Source organism: Colletes latitarsis, chromosome 2, assembly GCF_051014445.1.
Source record: "Colletes latitarsis isolate SP2378_abdomen chromosome 2, iyColLati1, whole genome shotgun sequence".
Classification (NCBI taxonomy): domain Eukaryota; kingdom Metazoa; phylum Arthropoda; class Insecta; order Hymenoptera; family Colletidae; genus Colletes; species Colletes latitarsis.
This window is the reverse complement of record NC_135135.1, coordinates 20,158,200-20,181,963: the sequence shown is the minus strand read 5'-3', so window position 1 is coordinate 20,181,963 and position 23,764 is coordinate 20,158,200. Positions and strand designations below refer to the sequence as shown.

General features: G+C 41.2%; 1 protein-coding gene across 1 annotated transcript in view; it reads left to right on the top strand.

The window, feature by feature from the left end:
* Positions 1-23,551, top strand: part of LOC143349272 (solute carrier organic anion transporter family member 3A1-like) — a 45,267-nt gene extending 21,716 nt beyond the window's left edge. Inside the window, exons 2-15 of the mRNA XM_076780385.1 lie at positions 9,838-10,152; positions 11,658-11,858; positions 13,573-13,626; positions 14,474-14,579; positions 15,510-15,726; positions 16,809-16,952; positions 17,071-17,286; positions 17,356-17,463; positions 17,537-17,770; positions 17,841-18,383; positions 18,570-18,759; positions 18,843-19,031; positions 19,117-19,268; positions 19,361-23,551. Of these exons, the coding sequence (XP_076636500.1) occupies positions 9,944-10,152; positions 11,658-11,858; positions 13,573-13,626; positions 14,474-14,579; positions 15,510-15,726; positions 16,809-16,952; positions 17,071-17,286; positions 17,356-17,463; positions 17,537-17,770; positions 17,841-18,383; positions 18,570-18,759; positions 18,843-19,031; positions 19,117-19,268; positions 19,361-19,659 (2,862 nt within the window). The 5' untranslated portion in view covers positions 9,838-9,943 and the 3' untranslated portion in view covers positions 19,660-23,551. The remainder of the gene's footprint in view (positions 1-9,837; positions 10,153-11,657; positions 11,859-13,572; positions 13,627-14,473; positions 14,580-15,509; positions 15,727-16,808; positions 16,953-17,070; positions 17,287-17,355; positions 17,464-17,536; positions 17,771-17,840; positions 18,384-18,569; positions 18,760-18,842; positions 19,032-19,116; positions 19,269-19,360) is intronic.
* The last annotated feature ends 213 nt before the right edge of the window (positions 23,552-23,764 follow it).

Sequence of the window (23,764 nt, the reverse complement as noted above, 5' to 3'; positions counted from 1 at the left end):
TAGAGACAGATGCATGTATTAACTCATTCTATGTTAATAAACGTTTTTGTATTAAAAAAGAGTTAGCATTGTATCGGATTAGGAGATAGGTTTTCCATATTCCGGTAAAAGTCATTAGTTGCGCAATATTTATAATTAATATTATCGAAGAAACTTCTATCTACTGGTAAAATCGTGCAAAAATAAATGCTCGTTATTTCGTAGCAAATTCGAGACACCGGACCGTTCCAATTGTGTCACGCACTCTGTTCACGAGAGAAAAAAAAAATTCCCTATGAAGTAGACCTCCCAGCGAAGTTACCCGATGATACACGTTCTCTCCGAACTCGAAAAAAAAAAGCGACGGAACGTCGATCCTAGCAAGCGGTACACCGCGTAGATTGGCTAAACTTCGGAAAGAGTTGTTCTTTTGGGGGTGCAGCGACGGAAGCGGGTAGCACAGTTGAATTTTTTATTCCCCTTTTTCGATTGGCCGCCAGCTCGCCGACAGGTATATTTTCGCCTCAACGAAGTCCGCAGTAAATGCGGTAAATAGCGATATACGTGGGTCGTCGACGTATATGAAACTATTTTAATCTTGTTTTTTGCTGGTGCCCCGCGCAAAAGGAACCTCCTTCGTTCGATACAGCGAAACGAACCGATTGTTTCCGGTTAGAGATTTCTGTCGGGGATGCATAGGTATGAAACGAAAAAGAATTAAAATCTCTTCGAATATTTATTTTACAGTCGAATCATTTACGACTCGAATACGAACGGTAGTCGTCCCTGCTACTGCGACGGAACTTCCCCCGACGCAACAACAAAGCTCAACGTCGAACGGACTGCGTAGTGTAACCTGATCTGGTTACAGATCATTTTATTATTCTTATTTACCCTCCATTCGCTGTCCCTTGCTACGTTCGGCAAGATACAAAGCCAAACGCCGTATCTGCTCGGCTTGTGCCTTTCTGGGAACTGGAAATTCGATCCCGGTGTCTCTCGCAGCTGTATTAACACTCGTCGTGAATCTGAAATGCTTAATCGTGGCCACTGGTATAGACAAGGAACAAGATGGAATGGAAACAACGCGAAAGGCTGTACATGTCGAGTGGAACTGGAATAACCGAACGGCACGAGGAAGCATTCGTCCTAATGCTGTTACCGTGGAGCCCTCCCGTTTTTGCTGTTTCGCTCGACAAACAATCTAACGTCACGAAGGTAGGCGGTGCAATTCTTGGCGTGTACGACAATGTGCCACGGTGAATCGGCCGGCGACATGCCGCAGCCTACAATATGCAATTGTGCTCGCGGACACAAAGCACGGGGAATCAAGAATTCAGGGGACAGATCCTTCTCGTCTTTTCCTCCAGACCTCGACCACGTCGGTCCCCATTAAATTAATCAACGGGTCGCGTCGAAATTCACCCAATAACCCGGCTCTCTCGATTCGGTTTCGTAAATCGGGCGCGCGTGCACGGCGAATTTTCGCGTCGCGTTTTCGGCCGATAAATTAGTTTCCTCGTTGCATTAATTACCGGGCGGCCGGAAATCCTATCAGCGACAAAATTGCCGGGGAAACTACGTCCTCGGCGTCACCAATTTTGCAAGCCAAGGTGGAAAAGTAATACGCGATCCCGATAGGAATTAACGAGATATTAATCGATCATCGAAATCGTTCGTGTGACGCCGCCAGATAATTTGCAACGGAGGTTAGAAAGACGCGACGCTGTTGTATCCGACGGGGTCGCCATCTTTGTTGCACGATGTTCTTTGAGAACTGCTGTATCCAAAACAATCAGCCATTTTGATTCGTTCATAAATACAGGGTGTTCGGCTAACCCTGGGAAAAATTTTAATGGGGGATTCTAGAGGCCAAAAGAAGACGAAAATCAAGAATATCAATTTGTTGATGGAGACTTTGTTAAAAAGTTATTAACGTTTAAAGTTTCACACGTACTGAATTTTTTTCTCGAAAATGCGTAAGATTTCGGGGGTATGTCTATTCACCAAAAATGATTACAATTGACCCCCGCAAACGAACATAATTTTTCCAAAACGATTTGAAATTTTTTAATTTTGTCGAAAAATTTCACCACCTTCTCGAATTTTTTTCTCGAAAGTGGATAGGATTTCGAGGGTATGTATAATAACCAAAAATGATTGTAATTGACCCTCGCAACCGAAAATAATTTTTCCAGAACGATTTGAAATTTTTTTTTCGTCGAATTTAGATACCTAATTAGATTTTCGGTAAGGAATTTTTTTCTCGAAAATGCGTAGGATTTTGAGGGTATGTATAATGACCAAAAATGATTGTAATTGACCCCCGCAACCGAAAATAATTTTTCCAAAACGATTTGAAATTTTTTAATTTTGATGAAAAATTTCACCACCTTCTCGAATTTTTTTCTCAAAAGTGGATAGGATTTCGGGGGTATGTCTATTCACCAAAAATGATTGTAATTGACCCTCGCAACCGAAAATAATTTTTCCAGAACGATTTGAAATTTTTTTTTCGTCGAATTTAGATACCTAATTAGATTTTCGGTAAGGAATTTTTTTCTCGAAAATGCGTAGGATTTTGAGGGTATGTATAATGACCAAAAATGATTGTAATTGACCCCCGCAACCGAAAATAATTTTTCCAAAACGATTTGAAATTTTTTAATTTTGATGAAAAATTTCACCACCTTCTCGAATTTTTTTCTCGAAAGTGGATAGGATTTCGGGGGTATGTCTATTCACCAAAAATGCTTATAATTGATCCCTGCAACAAAAAATAATTTTTCCAGAACGATTTGAAATTTTTTAATTTTGATGAAAAATTTCACCACCTTCTCGAATTTTTTTCTCAAAAGTGGATAGGATTTCGGGGGTATGTCTATTCACCAAAAATGCTTATAATTGATCCCTGCAACAAAAAATAATTTTTCCAGAACGATTTGAAATTTTTGAATTTAATTGTTAATAACTTTTTAACGAAGCCTCCATCAACAAATTGGTATTCTTGATTTCCGTCTTATTTTGACCTCTAGAATCTCCCATTAAAATTTTTCCCAAGGATGGCTGAACACCCTGTATATAATTTGAGAACCGTTTATCGTGCGAGGTTTTTTCTTATGAATTCTTGCTTTCCTTCGAACTTGTCGGAAACTTTCGCGAGCACGAATTAAACTGCACGAAACTACTCACAATTTTGGTTTATTCATGCGCACGGTGCGAGTCAAGGCCAACACGTGTCGCTAACGGTTTCGCTAAGGGTGCATAAGAACTCGACTCGCCCACGTTATCGAAGTTTTAATATCCCGGGTGAACTAAAGCAAATTAGTTTCTAGGAATTTTTCTGCAAATCGACAAACGATCCACAACGACTACCGTTGATCCTGAAGAATCCGGTGCGATCCGGAGTGCTGGCAGAACCACGGGAGATCAAGAACGATCGCTAGAGTCAGCGATACAATGGCAATCATAAATTACCAGGAACTAAACGACCGCCCCTTAAGTGTTTTCTTGCAAATCTGCAATTGGCACTTGTCCCACTTTCGCCCATTATTCTACTAGTTAGGAATACATTCGAGGATGCACAGATCTTGTCAGTTTATTTTTATATACGGATCATCCCCAACCCTCTGATTGTCATTTCTTCGTCGTGAAATATTTAATTCGATTTATATTTAAATATAGTTTAGTTTGAAACAGACTCGTAATTTTTAATCTCGAGGGGTCAACGAGCACAGAAATCATCGTCCAAATAAAAATTTTACCCCTCCTTGCTACGTGGATCTGTCTCGCGTCGATTATCGTAAATCAGCCGGAATCGGTGGGATCGTTGGCTAGTTCCGGGTCTCGAGGAAATCCAGTTACGGTCGCTCGACAATTTGGACAAGTTTAATTGTTTTCTTCCGGGGAGGAGGACGGGGCACACGATCTCCTTGGCAGGAAGCGTCGCGATTGCGCTCGTCCGTGTTCGATCGTGGCCGCGTATCGAGGCTGGGCCTCGATTGGTTGCGATCTATCGATCGTCGCGGGGTCGGGCGCGATATCGCGAAACGGGGGGTTGGTTTTCGAGCCTCGAGTCGCCTCTATCGCGGTGGTACGGTCTAAGCCGGCGGGCATCCATCCATCCTCACGTGTAGATTGAATGGTCCCTCGCGTGCAGGGAGGTCTTCAAGTTCCTGACGATGGGTTGGGCACTAGGTCAGCCTTTCGACCGACGGCGGCGTACCGCACGATATCCTACCGCAACGCCGTATTTCAACTTCTCGCCGAATCCGCGAGTCATTTCGGCGCGCAGACTTTTGCAACCGCGCGCGGGGTGGAGCAGGGGCGGGAGGGCGGAGGGGCAGAGGGAGTTCTCGCGCGATATCATTTTGAGCAATGGGAATGATGGATCGACGGGAACTGGGTTACGGGGAAAAATATAGAGTCGACGTTAATTCGACGAGGCAAGGCCGCGCCACGCGACTCCCTTGCCAATTGCCTGTCTTCGATTACAAAGTTTCTTCAATTTTCTTTTCTCGTACTGGCAGAATGTTCGATCAATCGTTCCAGAAGACGTTACACGGATTATTCTTCACGCGAGCTGATACTAAACGATCGAGAGTCGATAATGTTGATTTTATATTAGGGTTTTTATTTCAGACGACTGACAAATTATTACAAAATAATTAATTTCAGATAATTCTCTGCCGTTGGATACAATTCGAAATGCACTTTTAGAAGAGGGAATTATCGAATATAGATTTAGATTTTCAGCTTGAGGAAGGAACCAGGAATCGAATTCGTAGTTGAACCTCGTTAAAACGTTCCGAGCGGTTCCGAACTGGAACGTTTTATCGAGGGAGTTTCTGTACGGGGAAATCTCACGGTCAAATCCGGAATGTGAGCATCGAGTTTGCTTAAATTTATTTCTTGAACGACGGGAATTACAAATTACGAAAAACTTTGTTGGGGTAATCGCGTCTCGTTTAAATTCGTTTTTAAATGCCGCGGTGGAAGGCACTGTGGACTCGACGCCTTGGAAAAGATGAGAGAAACGATGGCCGGAAGGGATTTACGAGTACGTAACCCCATAACCTGGTAATGCTATTTGAGGGTACAGAACGAGGTATATAACCTGAGACGTAATGCGATCAGCGGTGTGTAATTAGGTTTGCGACTAACGGCGGTTCAGTAACGAAGATTTGATCATCGAATAAGGGAAAGTTTAATCCTTAACGCTTAGCTCGCGTCTGCAACGCGTCGATAGCCGATTCTGTTTGGGATCGAAACAGGGGTTTATGGAAGTTTGCGCTACGCTAATATTTATTTTCGATACGTAAATTCCACGTAGCAAATTTATTTCTCCGCCTACCTCCATCCACGAGATGGAAATCGACTCCGATTATTGCTTATTCGTAATGTATCATCGTATTCAGTTCAAATATTTTAATAGTAATTTACGATACTGTTCGCTCGATATTAATATTAATCTTAGATAACAATCTGTTTACATTATAGAAGTTACAATACAAAACTCATGCGTTGGTTCCGCTCGTAAGTCTAATTACTGCGTTAAATCAACTCGATGCATCGCTAATTATGGTAAATTGAAAATAAATTCGAATAAATACGCGAACGCTATAAATCCATCGAAATTCCGTGGAAATTGAAATCATTTTTTTCGAATTTACCCTTCTCGATGATCCTCGAATTTTATCACAGATAAATTTCGTTTGATTTTCCGAATTTAAAATAAAGTTGGTTTGGTAACCAATACGATTTACTGAAACGATTAATTATTAAATGATACTATGAAATGTGTAGGCGAATCGACGAATTAGCAATCGATAATATTGTTCCGTGGGTATAACACAATTATGGAATACTATTTGATATTGAGAAGAACCATAATTCTTGATTTGACATCGATGATATGTTTTCTTGCTAAATAAGGAAGCGTCGCAGGAAGGATGGTACCAAAATGGCGGCGAGAACCCCTTTTACCGTTATTTGAAACGCATTAAAGCATTCAGGGGATCAGATATCCTAAATGTTGTCGAAACTACATCGTTCGGTAACTTCCGTTTTTGCTCCGACGACCGGTTATTAAATCGTAGCAAAAAATACACGGTTATGCAACTACGGCCGATAAAGTCCCCATAATCGTCGCCGTCACGTGCGGTGTTTCTCCTCGAAATAAGTCCGCTCAAAATTAACGCCGGTTTTGATCTTGCTCGCGACTCGTACGTTTATTGCTCGACACGAACTTTGTTACTCGTTTCCGTACTAATTCGATGCTGATAAAAGTGTCGGTATTAATCGCGAGCTCCGATAGCGCTTGGACAATTTCTGCAAAACGAAACATGGAAGTTTACTTTGGGAAATAATGGTTATTGAAATGGTTATAAAATACGAAATTGCACGTAAATAGCGCGATAAGAATTGGTTCTCGAAGTTCTGTTTCGTGTCAAGAACGAATAATAATCGAATTAATGTTGAGCAAAACTGGATAAAACGTGCCAACTATTAGAAGGAACAATTTAGGTGAATTTAATGCGAGGCCGCGGGACAAGGACCAATTTAAAATCTTGGCAAAATCTAGTTGATGCCTGCGAATAGCCTCTCTAATATTCGATGAGTCAAAGGATCAAAGTAGAAGTAAAATATTGGATAATATTTAATTGATGAAGATAAATGTCTTTTGGCAATTTTCAATTGGTACCGAATACGAGTCACATTATTTTACCTGTCGTTTGCGTTCCATGGAAACCGGATGTTTTCAACGCGAAAGAAAATCCTCGTACATAACCGAAGTCGATTATTTATGGATGTGTGTAGGTTCTTTCAAGAACTTTCTAGCCATTTTGTTCTACGATATGATAAAATAGATTTTACACTCTATAAATATTTCATCGTATAGCTTCGTGTAAGATAATTCTAAACAACTTTCCAACGCACAGACCTATATTATGCTCGAGCGCAATTAGTGGTAGTAGTTTCCTTGAATTTCATTTGTATTTATTTTTTCTCATACAGTTTTTTGTTAAGTTAAAAAGTTAAAATTAAATTTTAAAATATTTCAAACAGTTATAAAGTGGCATTATTTTTATAACTGAGTTATTATTACTGTCTATTACTGAAGTACAATTTTATCCGTCGTTAAATATTAAAGTTCGAATATGAAACGAATCTTCATTTGGAATTTGAAACGCCGTAAGTTCGACAATCTCGTTTACGCGTGGCGTCTGGTTCTCCAGCGCAAAACCAACGGAAGATTCGAGGTCAGGCTTCGCCGGAAGTCCACGGAACATCGACAGCTGATGTCGTTTAGCCGTCGCGGTCGCTCTTGCTATAACCACGATCGTTACGATGCATCCCTGACTTTGAATTCGTTAGCCGACTATACTACGCGGCATACCTCCTTCAATTTTTCATCGGTACGAAATCAAGGCCAGGCCTGGTCGATAATGTAAAAAAACGCCGCTGAAAAAGTGACACGCGAACGAGTCGATCAACTTTTCGACCAAGTCGAAATAAAACAGTTTCTCGAGATTTCGCAGACATTTATCGAATGCAAGAAAAATTCTCTGGAAATGGATGCAGCTTCGAAGCTATTCACAAAATTTTTAACTCGAAGTTTCGTTTATATTTTTAAAAGACAGAATAAAAATTATGGAAGGGGATTATTATTGTATTTATGGCGATTAACGATCGTTAGCGTAGACGTTTCGAGTAATTAGACGGAGTTTGTCGCGATGGCGGTTCGCGGTGAACGCTTACGCGACGTTTATTAAAAATAGATCGCGATAGGATAAGCGCGAGGGAAAATCAGGGTCGGTTAACGCGAAAACGTTCGGCCAAAATGGTCGCGACTCGTGGCGCGGAAGTTGGCCGCGCGGAGCCCCCGCTAGTCCCGGAACTTTAATTGGCGTCGAATTAATTAATGCGCCGTTTCGATTTCCGCCGCGCGCCGGAGGACGGACGAGTCGAACCGTCCCGCGCGTTTACGTAACGCGTTAATTGCGCAAGTTCGCTTCGAAAACTTTCGTCGCGGCGGCCCGTTAGCCTTGCGACAGGAAAGATTTCGTCCGCCAGAAAGGCTTGGAGCCACGGTTCTCTCTTTCTCTTGCCCTCTCGCAATAATCGAGAAACAATCGTGAGCTGAATCCGCTCAGCGACAGGCCTCTTGCAAAATTCGTCGACGCTTGTAGGCGTTCATTCGACGACGTCAAATTTCCTCCACTCGATCGGATCAAAACCGTACAATATTCTGCAAGACTAAAATTTTTAGGTTAGACCAATGCAAACTATACAGGGTGTTCGGACACACTTGGGAAAAATTTTAATGGGGGATTCTAGAGGCCAAAACAAGACGAAAATCAAGAATACCAATTTGTTGATGGAGGCTTCGTTAAAAAGTTATTAACAATTAAATTCAAAAATTTCAAATCGTTCTGGAAAAATTATTTTCAGTTGCGGGGGTCAATTACAATCATTTTTGGTGAATACACATACCTTCGAAAACCTATCCACTTTCGAGAAAAAAAATCGGGTAGGTACTGAAATTTTTTGACAAAATTAAAATTTTTCAAATCGTTTTAGAAAAATTATTTTCGGTTGCAAGAGTCGATTGCAATCATTTTTAGTCATTACACATACCCCCGAAATCCTAACCATTTTCGAGAAAAAAATTCATTACTGGTGAAACTTTAAACATTAATAACTTTTTAAGGAAGGCTCCATCAACAAATTGGTATTCTTGATTTTCGTCTTATTTTGGCCTCTAGAATTCCCCATTAAAATTTTTCCCAGGAGTGGCCGAACACCCTGTATAACCTAACCTAACCCAGATCTAATATTTGTTCCAGTAATTATTTTTGTAACCTTGCTAAAATCCACAAATCCTATACAAATTTATTTCCCTTAACATATCAATTTGAGAACTTATGTTTCTAGTTCCATAATGGAAAATCCATATATGGTTGACATGACAGTTAAAGTGTTAAACTATACACACAATTACTCCCATTGAAATATTTAATGAATTTCCATTAATAGAAATTAAAAATCGTCAGTAATTTATACGAAGCATCTTCTGTTAATCACTTATCGTACTTTTAACTTCAAATAAAATTCTACTTAATACTATAAATTAATGTAAAAATAAATTTGAGATCCAGATATCCCCAATGTACAATGACTGTTAGGAAAAAATGAGTGAGAACGAATTTCGATTAGATTAAAAAAATGGGACAAATTTAAACGAATCACCTGCGGTCGTTTTGGAACCGATAAAATATGGGTACAACTGTGTACATAGTTTTTATCGTCGCGAGTCATGACGGTGGACAGTTTCTGTCTGTGCGGCGAACTTCTCGCCGACTTAACGTAAGAAACGGGCAAAAGCGTGCACAGGCGTCGCGGCGGAGCAGTAGATACAGTTATCCTCCTATCTCCCTAACGAAGACGACAGCTATTCTACTTGCGCGCGCTCCGACTCGCGTTGCTGAACGGCCCTGACCTTACGGATGCAGGTTCGTTGAACTGTTGAACACAGAGATGTCAATTGATCGTACGATTGCATCAAACGGTGTCGACGCGCGGATTCACGTTTTTCAATACTCTTCGTTCGGATCTTATCGCGCCTCGGGGAATCGCGACGACTTCCGGCGGAGTTCGGGGGAACCGGATTCGCTCGGTGTCAATCAATATTTCGTTAAACAAGTATTTCCAGTTAATTCCGCGCCATTTTACGTTGCAACTCGATTCGCGAAAAGGCGGATATCGTCTGCGAAAGAGTCTATAATTTACAAATAAATTGTATCTTGCAGCGTAACGAAACAATAATGAATTTAACGAATTGTTTTGTGTTTTCAGGCAGCGGAAGCACGGAGCGAAAAATGTCGCCGTTGAGGCCGTAATTGAACGATCTTCATAGGGAGGAAGCGGAAGACGCAAAAGGCGTAGGCGGACAAGGAAGAAAATGGCGTCCACCAGCGGGCACAAGAGGAACGGCTCGAGCTCGAGCATGTTCGCCCACAAACGCACGGAGTCCGGCGGTGGTTTCATCGGCCACAAACGCTCGGAGAGCGGTCACAAACGCGCCGAGAGCATATCCAGTGCCTTTGGCCACAAACGATCCGAGAGTGGCCACAAGAGGAATGAGAGCGGCGGTGGTTTCGGGCACAAAAGGTGATTCTCGCCCCCCCCCCAAAACGGAATTTCTTAGTCGCCCCGACACGTTCCTCCTAACGAGCGCGCGTCTTTGTTCCAAAGTTAGGCGAAAGAACGCCCGGGAGCGGCTCTCGTCGTTAATTTTCGCGCTTAACGGACCCGGTTGGATCTCTCGGTGTCGCATCTTGACGCGTTTAACTCGCCCGAATGAAATAACGAGCCAGGCTCGTAGCGCGCGCGACTCGAGAGCCCAGTCTGGATCTTTTGACTCGAAAATGGAGTGCTCTTGGTCGTTAAAAAAAAAATTCTTTTTCAACCCCTTTGCCACTCAAACGTCTCTCCCGAGGAACCAGATTTCTTTATGGGAAAACAATTTTTTTTTTCCTTTGACACTATGCTGAAAAAAGCTGTAGTTATTTCTGGGGAAAATATACTAATTTTATAAGCTACATAACTTAAAATTTCTTTCAGTTTTAATTCACAAATTCTATCCAAATTTATTTCCCTCGACGTTTGAGAATTCATTTTTTTAGTATCATAGTGGCAAATCCTGCCACCTGAAGCTTCAAATAATTGTGTCTGTTACATCACGAACGGATATTTAAAAAAGCTATTTAAAAGTTTGCGATTCGTTCGTAGAATTCCATTTATATTTCATTTGTAAAGAGATAAACGTACGTTTTAAACTGACATTCGGTTAAATGATGAATAAAATAAAGCATCTTTCGTCCGACGAGGATCGCGAGCCTGCGCCGGCGTTCGTTCGTGGAAAAGAATTCGAACAGCACGGAGGCAGCTCCTGTTACCGTGCAGAGTAATATGATCCTCGACCGGGGGTCTCTACGTGTAATGTTTAGATAAGTACAGGTTCAGGCGTCCAGGGGCTTCCAGGATTCTGTTTGTCTTGTCCCTCGTTGGTTAACGAGACAGGAAACTGAAAAATTACGTTCGCGACAACGTAACAATCTTCGTGTCCCGCTGCATTCATATTCCATTACACCGTGCGTTTCCACGCGATATCGACTCCGTAATCTTCGTTCTATTCTTCTTCCATCCGACAGTTTTATTCCGTAACAAAGAAAGTTACGTATCGGATTACCGTTCCTGCAGATATCCAGCGACACGATCGAAGCAGAAAGCCTTCTGTCTGTGTCGCCATTGTTTAGACTCGTATCGAACGACACGTTCTCCGTCCGCCATCTTGGAGAACAGAGATTTCAAAGTAATTTAATTCGATCGGGTGACCACGAACGCGGGAACCAGCGCTAGAACGATGATCCGTTTGCCAAGATATCGTCAGGGAAAAAAGGTAGAATAGGGTAATAAATTAAATTGAAATCCGGGTTTCGACGTGGAATTAATCCGATGCCCTAAGGCTGTACATATTGTTAATCTGGAACGCGTGTACCATTATTGGGTGCATATAATGCTCGAGCTAATGGCGGATAGAGAGGGACGGTAGGACGAACTAATGGATCGCTTCCAAATTGCACGCTGACCTTCGCCTTCTCGTACGTTTCCAGGTCCGAGTCTGGCAGCAATTACCATGCCGGACATCGAAGGAACGAAAGCATGTATGCTATGACGGGGCTCTACGCTGAGAGCGCGGGCACAGGCACGGATGAAACCACAGACCCATTGCAAGCTACTGGTAGCAGACTGACTCATGACACTGTCATAAGGTGTCACAGTAGAAATCCCAGTTCTGGCCTCGTGGACCATAGGTGAGTGAGCATAGTAACCAGTCGACGCGCATTCTTGTTCAAAATTCCACATATCTATCCAACGAGAACATCTCGTAAAGCATTCACGCGCCTACGCTGCCGGCCAAAAGTTTGGGACGTGAAAGATTATCCGTCGAAAAATATCGATAGATAATTTGTATTCTATTTTCTCAATAGAAAAATAAATTAATGGCGCAGTAATTTTTCTGTGCGATGCTTCGTTTCTGAGAAAATCGAGATTGAAAACGTATGGAGCGTACGTGTACTGACTGTGAGTAAATTCTCAGTTATGAAATCGATCCATATACATAAAGTTATCCAATAAGAATTATAGAAACACGTGTCATTTGTATTCAGTAGTGCTTTGCCAGACATCACGAAGAGATACACGGTTGCACAATCGCGTTGAAGTTATTAAAATTTATTATCAAAATTCTCGTTCGACTCGAGCAACGTCTCTTGGTTCGGTTTAGTCGCGCGCCATCTTGTTTAACCGCGGATCGAACGCTTCTTTCGCGTTCCTCTAGTGAATGAAATGTTTTATGTTGATTTTTTCTGATTTAAACAAAACAGGGATAATAATAGAATCGTTGCGATAGAATATAATAAAGTGAGAGGTGGTCCAAAACTTTTGACCGATAGTGTGTGACAAACCTTCGAAGAATGTTAGACTTATGGTCGCCCGATCCCGGATTGCATCCGTCACGAAGGTGCTTTTGTCACGATGGCGTGTCTTTCTAACGTAATGTGGTTTTAATTTTAACCACGTTCGATCTTTCGACCGCTTCCAATGTCTCGCTATTTCGTCCCGTGTTTGATCGATAGTAGATGTTTCGAATTCATTCGCGCGAAAAATCTTTTAAACGAATCCAGCAGAATCGAACGAAAACCTATTTATAGCCGCGAACAGTGAACCGTCGTCGTTACAAGTAATCGTAAAATTAATAGTGCGTCAAACCATGATGTTTATTGGTAAACGTGGCCGACTGTAAAATGAATATTTTGCAATTGTCCAATCTGCAAAGTTTCGAGTAACGTCGATGCAAACATATGTTTGAACAAACACGCGATCGATCGTCCCTGTAAACAAGCATGCATTGGGACAAATATCTGTCTGCGCAAATACGAGTTTGAAAAAATGCATGTTCGTGCAAACACTAGTTTGAACATGGTGTGTTTGATCAAACGTGGCTCTGAACAGAGAACGCAAAGTCTTTCAGCTTGCACGCAGTAGCATACTGAATCTTTATTTATCGTACGTGCAAGTTGCAAGTCCAACTAACATAACAGATCGCGTGCATAACAATTATCTCTCGGACGAGTTCCTCGCGAACGGAGCGCAAAAGTCGTGAAAACGTTTCCGCGATCGATGGTCCGCGTTGGTAAATCGAACAATTTTTGCTTCGTCGGGGATTCGCGTACGAATTTGCATACGAGAATTGTTTCCAAATTGCAACGTAACGTCGTCCGAATAATAGAAAGCGAAAGCACCGCATGTTGTGACCGTGACACATATATATTCCGTGCGTGAAATAGATTCGTCCGTAATCGTTGCAACAGCGATCGGTTTATATCCATCTCGACGCTCCTTTCGCTGGAAACTTACCCGATTCCAATTAATTAGCCGTGAAAGTCATGCACGCGCGCGTTCACGGCCCATCATTTGGCACCAGATTATTCATGCTTCCCGTTTCTCGTTTTTGCCCTTTTTCAGAGATTTTATCATCAAATGTCACAGCAGGAATCCCAGTGCTTCCATGGTGGACAGGTAAACGCGCCACGATTATTCTACGATCGGTGTAATTAACGAAAAGACGATTACGGTCGATGCTAATCACTGAACATCTAACGCACGAATCGTCCAGCTTGTTACTATCAGTATCTTTTCTTAAATTAATCGTCTTTTATTCTCTGATCCTTCAACTACGATGGAACGCATGGATCGGAATTACAGCTTGTTTTAAAATAAGATATGGAAGCTGTAAAATGAATTTTAAATATTATTAATAATATTATCGACGTTAGTCAGATATTCTACTACTTCCTAATCGATTTTATATAGTTTGTTAATTAAAATGTTGCTTGAATTATCACTGAAACGATGAAAGTTTCTTAAGAGTTTTTAAGGATTCTGTTGTGGCAGGGAGGAAACGTAAAAGACGATTCTTCGAAGTATAAATCGGGTGAGGTTGAAGCGGGTGACGCAGGATTTAGATGACGTAGGATCAAAACGAGGCTAGGCAAGGTTACATGGAAACAGAAATATTTACTTAGAATGTTGGTACATCGCATTAGCAATGAATTAAGAATTCACGTTCTGAGGTACTTTGCGACGCAAAACGCCGAGTTTCCACTCACGTACCATGATTTAATTTCATCGTAATAAAGTTAAAGTAAACCTGTATTTATACCATAAGAGTACATTTACTATTTAGAAACGAAATATTCTCCAAAGAATTTTAACATAATCCTGAAAATTCTGCATAAAACTAAGTCCTGTTGGGGTTGAAGGATCAACAGAATCGTGCACGAGCTTTTTAAATACTTCTTCTCCGGACCCCTTTTACAATTTTTCAAACGTTGTCTTTTCGTTTGCCATGGCCCTTCGCGCGCAGAACGGAGAAAGAAAGAGCGCAAACGCCGCCGTTTAATCCTGACTCGAAGGACTGCGGAATCCTGAGCTGCAGGCCAGCCTTTATACAGAGATTCGCCGGAATAAAGGTTCGTAAATACTTCCCGATCACTCTACGCTCTCGGACACGCTCCTATCGGTGTCCACGATTTATTTAAGCCGATCGATCGTCGACTCGATCGCGCGCGGCGCACACGGATGTACAAACCTGGCGTCGTGAGTCACCGTTCGAAAGGATACGACATTGAAATGCTGCTGACATTCCGTGAAAGGCTTTTAAAGCCGTCTCGAATGAGGATAACAACGTCGTTCACGGCGTTTAACGTTTTTTAATTGTTTAATACGATCTTCACCTCTCGTCAAGCAATTTCGGAATTTCGCGTACAAATAATCGGTATCATTGGCAATGAACACATTCACTGCCAAATCAAAACCGTACAATATTCTGCAAGAACAAAATCTTAACTTTAGACCATTGTAAACTAAATAACCTAAAATTAGTTCCAGTAATTATTTTTTAACCTTGATAAAATCCACTATGGAATTAGTCGTGTCATCCATATATGGGTGACATGGCAGTCAAAGTATTAAACGGTCGATGGTTAAGGTTTATCGTTTGCTTCGGTGGAAAGGAAACAAAAATGTCAGCAGCGATTTATAGCATTTCCATTACAGTTATTTCTGGACACGAGTGTTTCTCGGTTGAACATAATTTGCTCGACGAAAACGATCCAGATAGCGACGAGTCTTGTTTCCGGTTCAGATTCCGGGACATCTGCAAAATTTGTCATTCGTATTTTTAATCCGTGGGCGCGAACGACCGAAATACAGTCCGCGATCCGGTAACGTCGAATCGCTCGACCGGTTCTTGGAACAGCAATTACAGTAAAGATTAGATCGAATCGATCCGCACACGCGGCCCATCTGGCTTCCGTCGCGTTCCCTTCGTGGTTCGATTAGCCACACGCGCCACGACGATGATTTCTCTACGTTCCGCCTTCGTATCGTTGTGATTTCAGGTGTTCGTGTTCCTCCTCTCGTTTCTCGTCACGTTGCAGCAAGCACTTAGTTCAGGTTACATTAATTCTGTGATCACGACCATAGAGAAAAGGTTCGAAATCCCGTCCAGCCTTTCGGGCGTCATCGCGAGCTCCTACGAGATCGGGAACGTCATCACTGTCATCTTCGTCAGCTATCTCGGCAGTCGTCGGCACATACCTGTCTGGATAGCGATTGGTAACAAAATTCGATGCATTTTCCGATCTTGTACACCAAAATTATGCGTTAAAATACGAGGGTCGTTCGATAAGTCCTTAGAAAATCCAAGACCTGGCGCTCGTACCATCGAAAATGGTTTGTTTTTAGTAAGCATCATGACTCAATAGACAACTGTCAAAGTTTCAATTATATCCACCCTTGGTTTCATTTTCATTGTCGATCGAAGCAAGGAACTTCCTCTTGCATCAAGACAATGCACGGGTGCAGCACACCTGTGCAGTTTCGATGGCCGAAATTATAGAATTAAAGTTCGAATTATCACAACATGAGGACCTTCCGAAATCTTACTTTTTAGATGGCTTAAAAAAGTTGGAACCCCCTTAGAAAAGTGTATAGAGCTAACAGGAGATTATGTTAAAAAATAACAAAAAAATCTACCTAAAATTGTTTTTCTATCTTTTTCCAAGGACTTATCGAACGACCCTCGTACCTTATGGTTTCTTTGAAAAAAAAATCGTAAGCACCCATGGTAATGGTTCTTAAAATGAACGTCGCTTAGTTTTCGTACAACGGAGGCAAATTTCCAGCAGATGTTTGTACACAGCGATATGATTGGGACTCTGAGTCGTCTTTATCTTTTCCCGACAGCCGTAGTCGACAACCGAGGAAAAGGACAGCCAGCGAGAGCGAGCGAGAAAAAACGAACGACAAAGGGAAAGACTTTGTTCTATGCATTTAAAATTGCCAATTTAACAAAACTGTCAACGCTTGTACCGTTCTACATCAAATCGATCACTTTTTGGGCACCCCATCAGGTGGTACCTTAGTAATTCAACGTGGTAAATAGCATATTTTTAAGAATATCTTTCCAGAATTAATAAGCTGTCTTTAAATGCCAGTTGGCGAAATCCGACGACCAAGCAGAGCGGCTTTTCACGAAACATCGTCTTTCACGGTTCGCTAGGCTCCAAGGGGGATCCCCCAAGTCGACAGGGATAGAATTTCAACTCGCTCGTTTTAAGAATCATTACTGTGCTCCTTTGTTGACAGATTGAAAGTTGCGTCTCGTATTAACATTACAATCGGCGTTTCGTTTTTAGGCGCTGTAATAATGGGACTGGGATCGATGATCTTTATGGTGCCACATTTCACGGCCGAGCCTAATTTAATGACGGCTGCGAACAACTCTAGTTCCGACAACATTTGTCGAGGGGTATCTTTGCGAGAACAAGATATGGGATTAGGTAAATTTTAGCTAGGAAAACTATCCGATAAGGATGATTTAAATTTATATAAAGATCGTGTTCGACGAGCTCTGCTTAAAATAACATCGATAGGCGGTAACAATGGAGTTGCTTTTAGGTCGTTTGTCGTCCGGATTATCATCGCCACCTTTGGCACCACACAACAACTTGAGAGGCGATAACTGCATTCAAGGATCTCCGTCTACCGCCGGCCCTGTTATGTTATTTGTACTTGCTCAGTTATTATTAGGCTGTGGTGGTTCCCCTCTCTTCACTCTTGGTACTACTTACATAGATGATCACGTGCGGCCAGAGAGTGCTTCTTTGTATATTGGTAAGGAACCTAATGATCCTTTAGGATTCGATATGGCGTATGGAGAACTTATTGACATCCATTTTCCAGGTTGTATGTATAGTATGGCAGCGTTTGGGCCGGTGTTGGGTTTCCTACTCGGGGCTTATTTACTGTCGTTTCACATGGACTCCTTTTCCGCGGCGATCATCAGTATAGGTATAACATCAATCGTCCACCGTTGATAATTTTTAAGCAACCAAGAGTACATCTGTGAAATTTCGTCCAACAGGTCCTGGCGATCACAGATGGGTCGGCATGTGGTGGGGTGGATTCTTACTTTGCGGTTTACTCTTAATTTTAGTCGCGATTCCGTTCTTCAGTTTCCCGAAAGTGCTGCAACGCGAGAAGGAAAAGATACGGATCATCGAGAAGAATAAATCGTCGTCGCAGAAAGAGAAGGAGCAATCCAAAGAACCGAAGAAGGAGAAATTGGACGATAGTGGTTACGGCAAGGACGTGAAAGGTGAAATTTTCTTCTGGTCGAAGAAGGTGCTCGACCTACCATCGAATTTGAATCTAATCGTTCGTTTCAGATATTCCCAGGAGCATGTGGAGGCTCGTGTGCAATCCGGTGTACGTGGTGACCTGTTTGGGGGCGTGCATGGAGCTGGTGATCGTCTCCGGTTTCGTCGTGTTTCTTCCCAAGTATCTCGAGACGCAGTTCAGCCTAGGAAAGAGCCAAGCCAGCGTGTTCACTGGCTCCATAGCGATACCGGGCGCTTGCATCGGGATCTTCTTCGGCGGATGTTTGCTCAAACGTTTAGAATTAAGACCAAAGGGCGCGGTTCAATTCGTTCTCGTCTCGAACATCATATGCCTGGTGTGTTACGGCCTCCTCTTTTTCCTCGGTTGCGACAACGTGAAGATGGCTGGGACCACTATTCCGTACTTTAACAGCAGCACGAAGGGCCCGGAGCCTTTTCAAGTAAACCTCACTGCCGCATGCAACTTTGGTTGCGAGTGTCGAATGACGGACGTCGAGCCAGTCTGCGGAAACAACGGTCTGACGTACTTCAGCCCTTGCCATGCAGGTTGCACTGCCTTTAGTTCGAAATCAAATTTCACCAATTGTGCATGTAAGCGTGATTATCTATCCTATAATAACATTGCTACAGGACGCTCTTCGTGATAAATCAAACGTTTATTCACTTTGATTAAAATAAATAGCTTGAACTATCGCCAAGATCGTCTCTGTATTTTGTGTTTTCCTCGAGTATCCGTCGATGATACGTTTCATCAGATACACGCGTGTATTTTTATAGGTATACACGGAAACCTAACGATGTTGCCACCAGCAGCTCCAGAATTTGCGGAAGTGACAGTGGTACCGGTGGCTACTGCCGGTCCATGCACTTCGCCATGCAGAACAATATTCCCCTTCTTAATTTTACTTTTCTTCATGACGTTTATCGTTGCTATCACTCAAATGCCGCTGCTGATGATAGTGTTGCGGTAAGTGTCGATTGTACCAAGTCGACACACGCCCTGCACTGTACCCGTTTCATGTGTTCTTGCGTTTCTGTTGCATCGTGCAGGTCAGTCTCCGAGGAGGAACGATCGTTCGCTTTGGGCATGCAGTTCGTAATCTTTCGACTGTTCGGTTACATACCCGCTCCAATTTTATTTGGCAACTTGATCGACTCTACGTGCTTGCTGTGGAAGAGTACATGCGGAGAAAAAGGTGGTCGGTGCCTGCTCTACGACATCGAACAGTTTAGATACAGGTACAACGAATCCTTCGTCGCGGGGTATTTTTTAAGAAAACTGCCATTTCGAGGCGACTATTAAACGGTAACGTGATCTTTACAGATACGTCGGACTCTGCGCCGGCATAAAGATTTTAGCCCTGGCACTGTTCCTGATCGACTGGTGGCTAGTCAGAAGGAGAAAGCAGATGGAAGACCAAGCCCCATCTTTCACTGTTAACGAATTCGTAGGATCGATTATCAGCCTCGATAAATGTGAGTATATTCGCCATACCGTACGAAATTTGTGTAACTGCAGGGTCTGTAGTTGCTATACGGCACATTTATTCTAAAACGGACCGTTTCAGTGTTCGAAGAAAGGCCACACCATCACCACACAGCTGACGGTGACGGTACCTCTCCGAGTTCGGAATTACCAACGCCATCTTCCGTTTCGTCGCCCACGGAGCCTACGAAATCGACGAATCTGGAAGAAACTGGGTCGTCGAATCAAACTCAAGATTCGACGGAGACAGCAAACCGATCAAAAAGCACGATGGACGTCGATGTTCCCGACACAAGGCAAGCGCCTCTTGCCATAGAAGAGCCGGACGTGGAGGTCAAACCTTTGACTGGTAAAGTGGAGAACCATGCTCGGAACGTTTAATGTTTATCTCGTATTAGAGGCTATACAAATGAATATATCAAAGTGGTGATACGCAAGTCTGTGGCAAATTATTTTGATGTCGTGGGTGACCTAACGATATATGCAAGGTACGTGCATTATTGATTTGTGCAATCCTAAAGGGGCAGTGTTACTGCGACTCTGAATAAAATGGGAGGGGAATCCGTGGTATTTATGGTGCTAATATACTTTTTTAAAGAGATTTAACGACGATTAATCAACATATCGTTCCGTACATCGTCAGACACGAGTTTTAAATTACGTTGAAAAATATAAGTGAATCGTACATATATTCTTGCACGCAGGCGAATCCAAAATATTTTTACAATGGTTATATTTGCGTGGAAAATATCATTTATCATCCGGAATGATTTGCCACAGATTTCCCTTTATGGTTTGGCTATTTTTAGGAACTAATATCACTAGGGTGTACATTTTTACGGTGATGCGATATATATGTCAATAAATAGGAATATAATAGGTGAATTGTTTCGGACGCGCAGCTTGTAATGCAATGTTACTCGCGTCGACGAGTCTTAACACTCGCGTTGTCTGAAACGAGTTTTCATGAAACGAGCCTTGAACGGTTTTTGAACAAACAAAAAAGAAGGCCAACAAGGACAAAACTTGTAAATATAAAAATTCCTGCCTTAAGAAATACAAGACTAGACAAACGTATATTTAAAAAAAAAAAAAAAACTAATTAAGTGATAGAATTAACGATCTATATGAATATCATTCATTGCAGATCGAGAGCTGCGATTTATTTTATAACTAGTGTTAGGCTTTCTCAGAAAAAGTAGTCAATTTAACGTAGTGATGTAAACTGATGAAAATCATAGTTAAATCGTTTATGAATACTTTAACACGATTATAATAGTGTACATTTTATTCTTTTTTTTCCGCAGACAGATATTATCAAGAGAAAAGTAAATCACGCTTTAAAAAAGCGACACCTGATCTCTAATGTTTTCTTCTGAGTGTATCAGCGACACTATTTTAAGAGCTTTCAGAAAATCTTAGCGTATACAATGAAAATGTTCGAGCGATGTTTCGTCGTAACCTGCTGTTACTTCGTGTCCTACATTGAATGAATTATGCTTCCAAGCAACGAAAGATAAAAAAAAAAGAAAAAAGAGAACTACAGGTTTTTGTTGACAAATGGTGGCTCGGTGAATCAAGGGTCAATTGGGATTAATGCCACTCGAGACTCAAATAAGTTCTGGCTTTACACCATTATAGCTCGCTCATTGTTGGGGGGGAGTCTACTTGTTTTGTACCTGAAAGCCTGTCGTATCAATTTCGATATTACAAAAAAAAAAAAATGATAAAAGAAAGAACTATATAAACTCACTCAGGAAAGAAATCTATAGGGCGTAAGAGCACCTTTAATTCAAATTGAAATTGAAAGATATAGAGAGAATACGAACATGAATATCTATCACTGCAAAATGGTATCCTAGCTTAAGAAAAAGAAAAAAAAAAAATGAATATGATAAAGCTATTTCGTTCAGCTCAATTTCTTTTAAAAGACAAAACTAAAAGAACTAAACAAATTTTGCCAGAGAATGTTTTGACGAAACGGAAATGATCTTAAAGGAGCAACTGCGTTTGCAAATGGACGATTTGTACCGTTTCGTTCTATCGCTTCGGGTACGAAACCGTTCCGCGGACGCTTCTACGAGCAATTATAGCGTTGATTTCACGTAATCTCGAAACACTATGCTGGCAAAGACGTCGTCACAGCATTTACTTATGTTAAACACTTACCTATGTACGATAATCTCTCGCACGCTGTTTGGCCCGTCACTGTCAATTTCTCGAAGTGTAGTACACGCTACTATATTTTAGACGCAATTTTGATGTTTGAACGTGACTTTTCCGCAAGGTCGACCGTTCGTGCCATTCTCGAGACCGTGATGATCTCTCTAACTACATATTGTAATGCACTTACATACCTACTTTGTGATATGAATCTCTACCGAACGGTAGACTTTGCGGAAGCCTGTAGAGGTTAACTAATGAAAAAAGAAAAAAAGTGAAAAAATAAAATAAAAGTGCTGTGAATAGAAGAAGAATACACGTCGAATCAAATTCAATTCAATGTACACTTTGTCGAAGGTGAAGAATGTGTATTAACGCAGGGTGGCTTGTACAGGTTAGGTCATTGTGGTTTAGCATGTTGAATACGAACTTTATTCGTCGATACGATAAAAGAGGACGTAAAAGGTATGTTCTCTTCGGTATTCCATTTCTTTTATCAATCTCGTGACTAGTGGTCACGCCAACTGATATACTTTGTTCGTATAGTCGATAAAATTGATGTGCAGATAAATTCGATGATTTTCAACATTTCGATATCAAGATGACGTTGAACTTGAATATAATTCTTGATTACGTTACCTCTAATATCGCGTAGTGCTTTATCTAACCTAAACAAAACCTAGATCTCTCGGATCAGATTAATTAGTTTACGATGAACGATATCAAGTTCAAGGTTATCGTCGCTGTACGAAGAAAATATATCAAGGTGGCTTTCGAGTTTGAGAAACAGTTGCACTTACGAAAAAAATTATTTTCAAGTATCTGATGTTCCTTATCGAACGGAATTGTTTAAGATGCTAAGCTACACCAACTCAACCTATATAAAATTTTATGAGCTGTTTTTTCAAGAACTATTAACGATGACGAACATAACCCTTTTTCGGCACTGCAGAATCGATTGGCCCCTTTCACGTAATATTCTTCCAGTTTTAAATCATTCTTCGAAAAAGAAACAACTTTTACTTGAAACTGGTTTTTCTACTCCACGTAGCAGAAAAAATATGATGAAAAATATTAACACCTTCACTGTGGATATACAATAGCTCTATTGCCATACTTGATCGAATCTTTCCATTGAAACAATGAGTTATAACAAAGGTGGGAATAAATAGACACTATGGTGGGGGTAATTTTACAGTAGCCTCGATCTCTCGTTTAATTTTAGTTCAAACTGTATACATACAAAGAAAAGTATTTCCTCGTATTTCTTCTCGCTACGTAAAATACGAAAAAGATGTTTCAAATGAATGTTATTCACGTTTGTAAAAACTGTATGATACACAGCGTATTAATAGTTCTCTGTAAAATAGCTCGTAACACTTCAATTACGTGACCCACCGTATACATCTCTACCGAGACACTGTAAACTGTACATATAAATAGAACGATTTATATCGAGCAATTGAAAAAGAAAAACGTGGTACACGTCTTATATACGATAAATAGATTTTATGTGGTCGCTATAATAAGATGACGTTCTGTTTCTATTAAAAGTACGGTCGTTTTATGGTAACTTTGAGAGGAACGATTTGCGCGCGACCCGCACAATTTTTCACTCGTGTTACTTAAATATTTTTACAAAAGAAACCATTCTCGTATACTTCACCGCAAAAATCACGTTCTCGTCGCGGGAACCATGCACGCCGAACTATTTTCGTTTGATTTATTTGTACATATATACATATATATATATAACGAGAGAGAGAGAGAGAAAAAAAAACGCGTTTCCATTTACACTCGATTCAACTTATGGCGATTAATTAATTTTATCATTAACTATGACTATCACTGCGCTATTGCTACTACTCCTATTACTATTACCACTACTACTAGCGTACACATTGTTAGTTTACGTTTATTTCTAACGAGTATTTTTAGTTAATTCGAACGATGTTTCTGTTTCATCGCGAATACTTGCTGTATGTAACATTCCCAAGCTACAGTAAAGGAGCAGAAAAAATTGAGGTTAGGAAACGAGGCGTTTTAAGTATTAGGTAGGAGGAAGTTCTAATAGGTAACGAGAATTAAATTAAAGAATGTTGTGTACATAGATATTGACTATTATACGATAATATAAACTGCTTATAGATGTAATGTATTTTTTGTAGGGACCATAATATAAGCAGAAAAACAATATGAGACGTTTTTGATCAGTACCGAGGGGTGATATGAAATTGCGATGGTTATGTGTAAAGTTTATGGGGAAAAAAAGCAATACGTGGTTTGCTTGAAAGACGAAATGAGAGTTTAAAAAGTTACATGG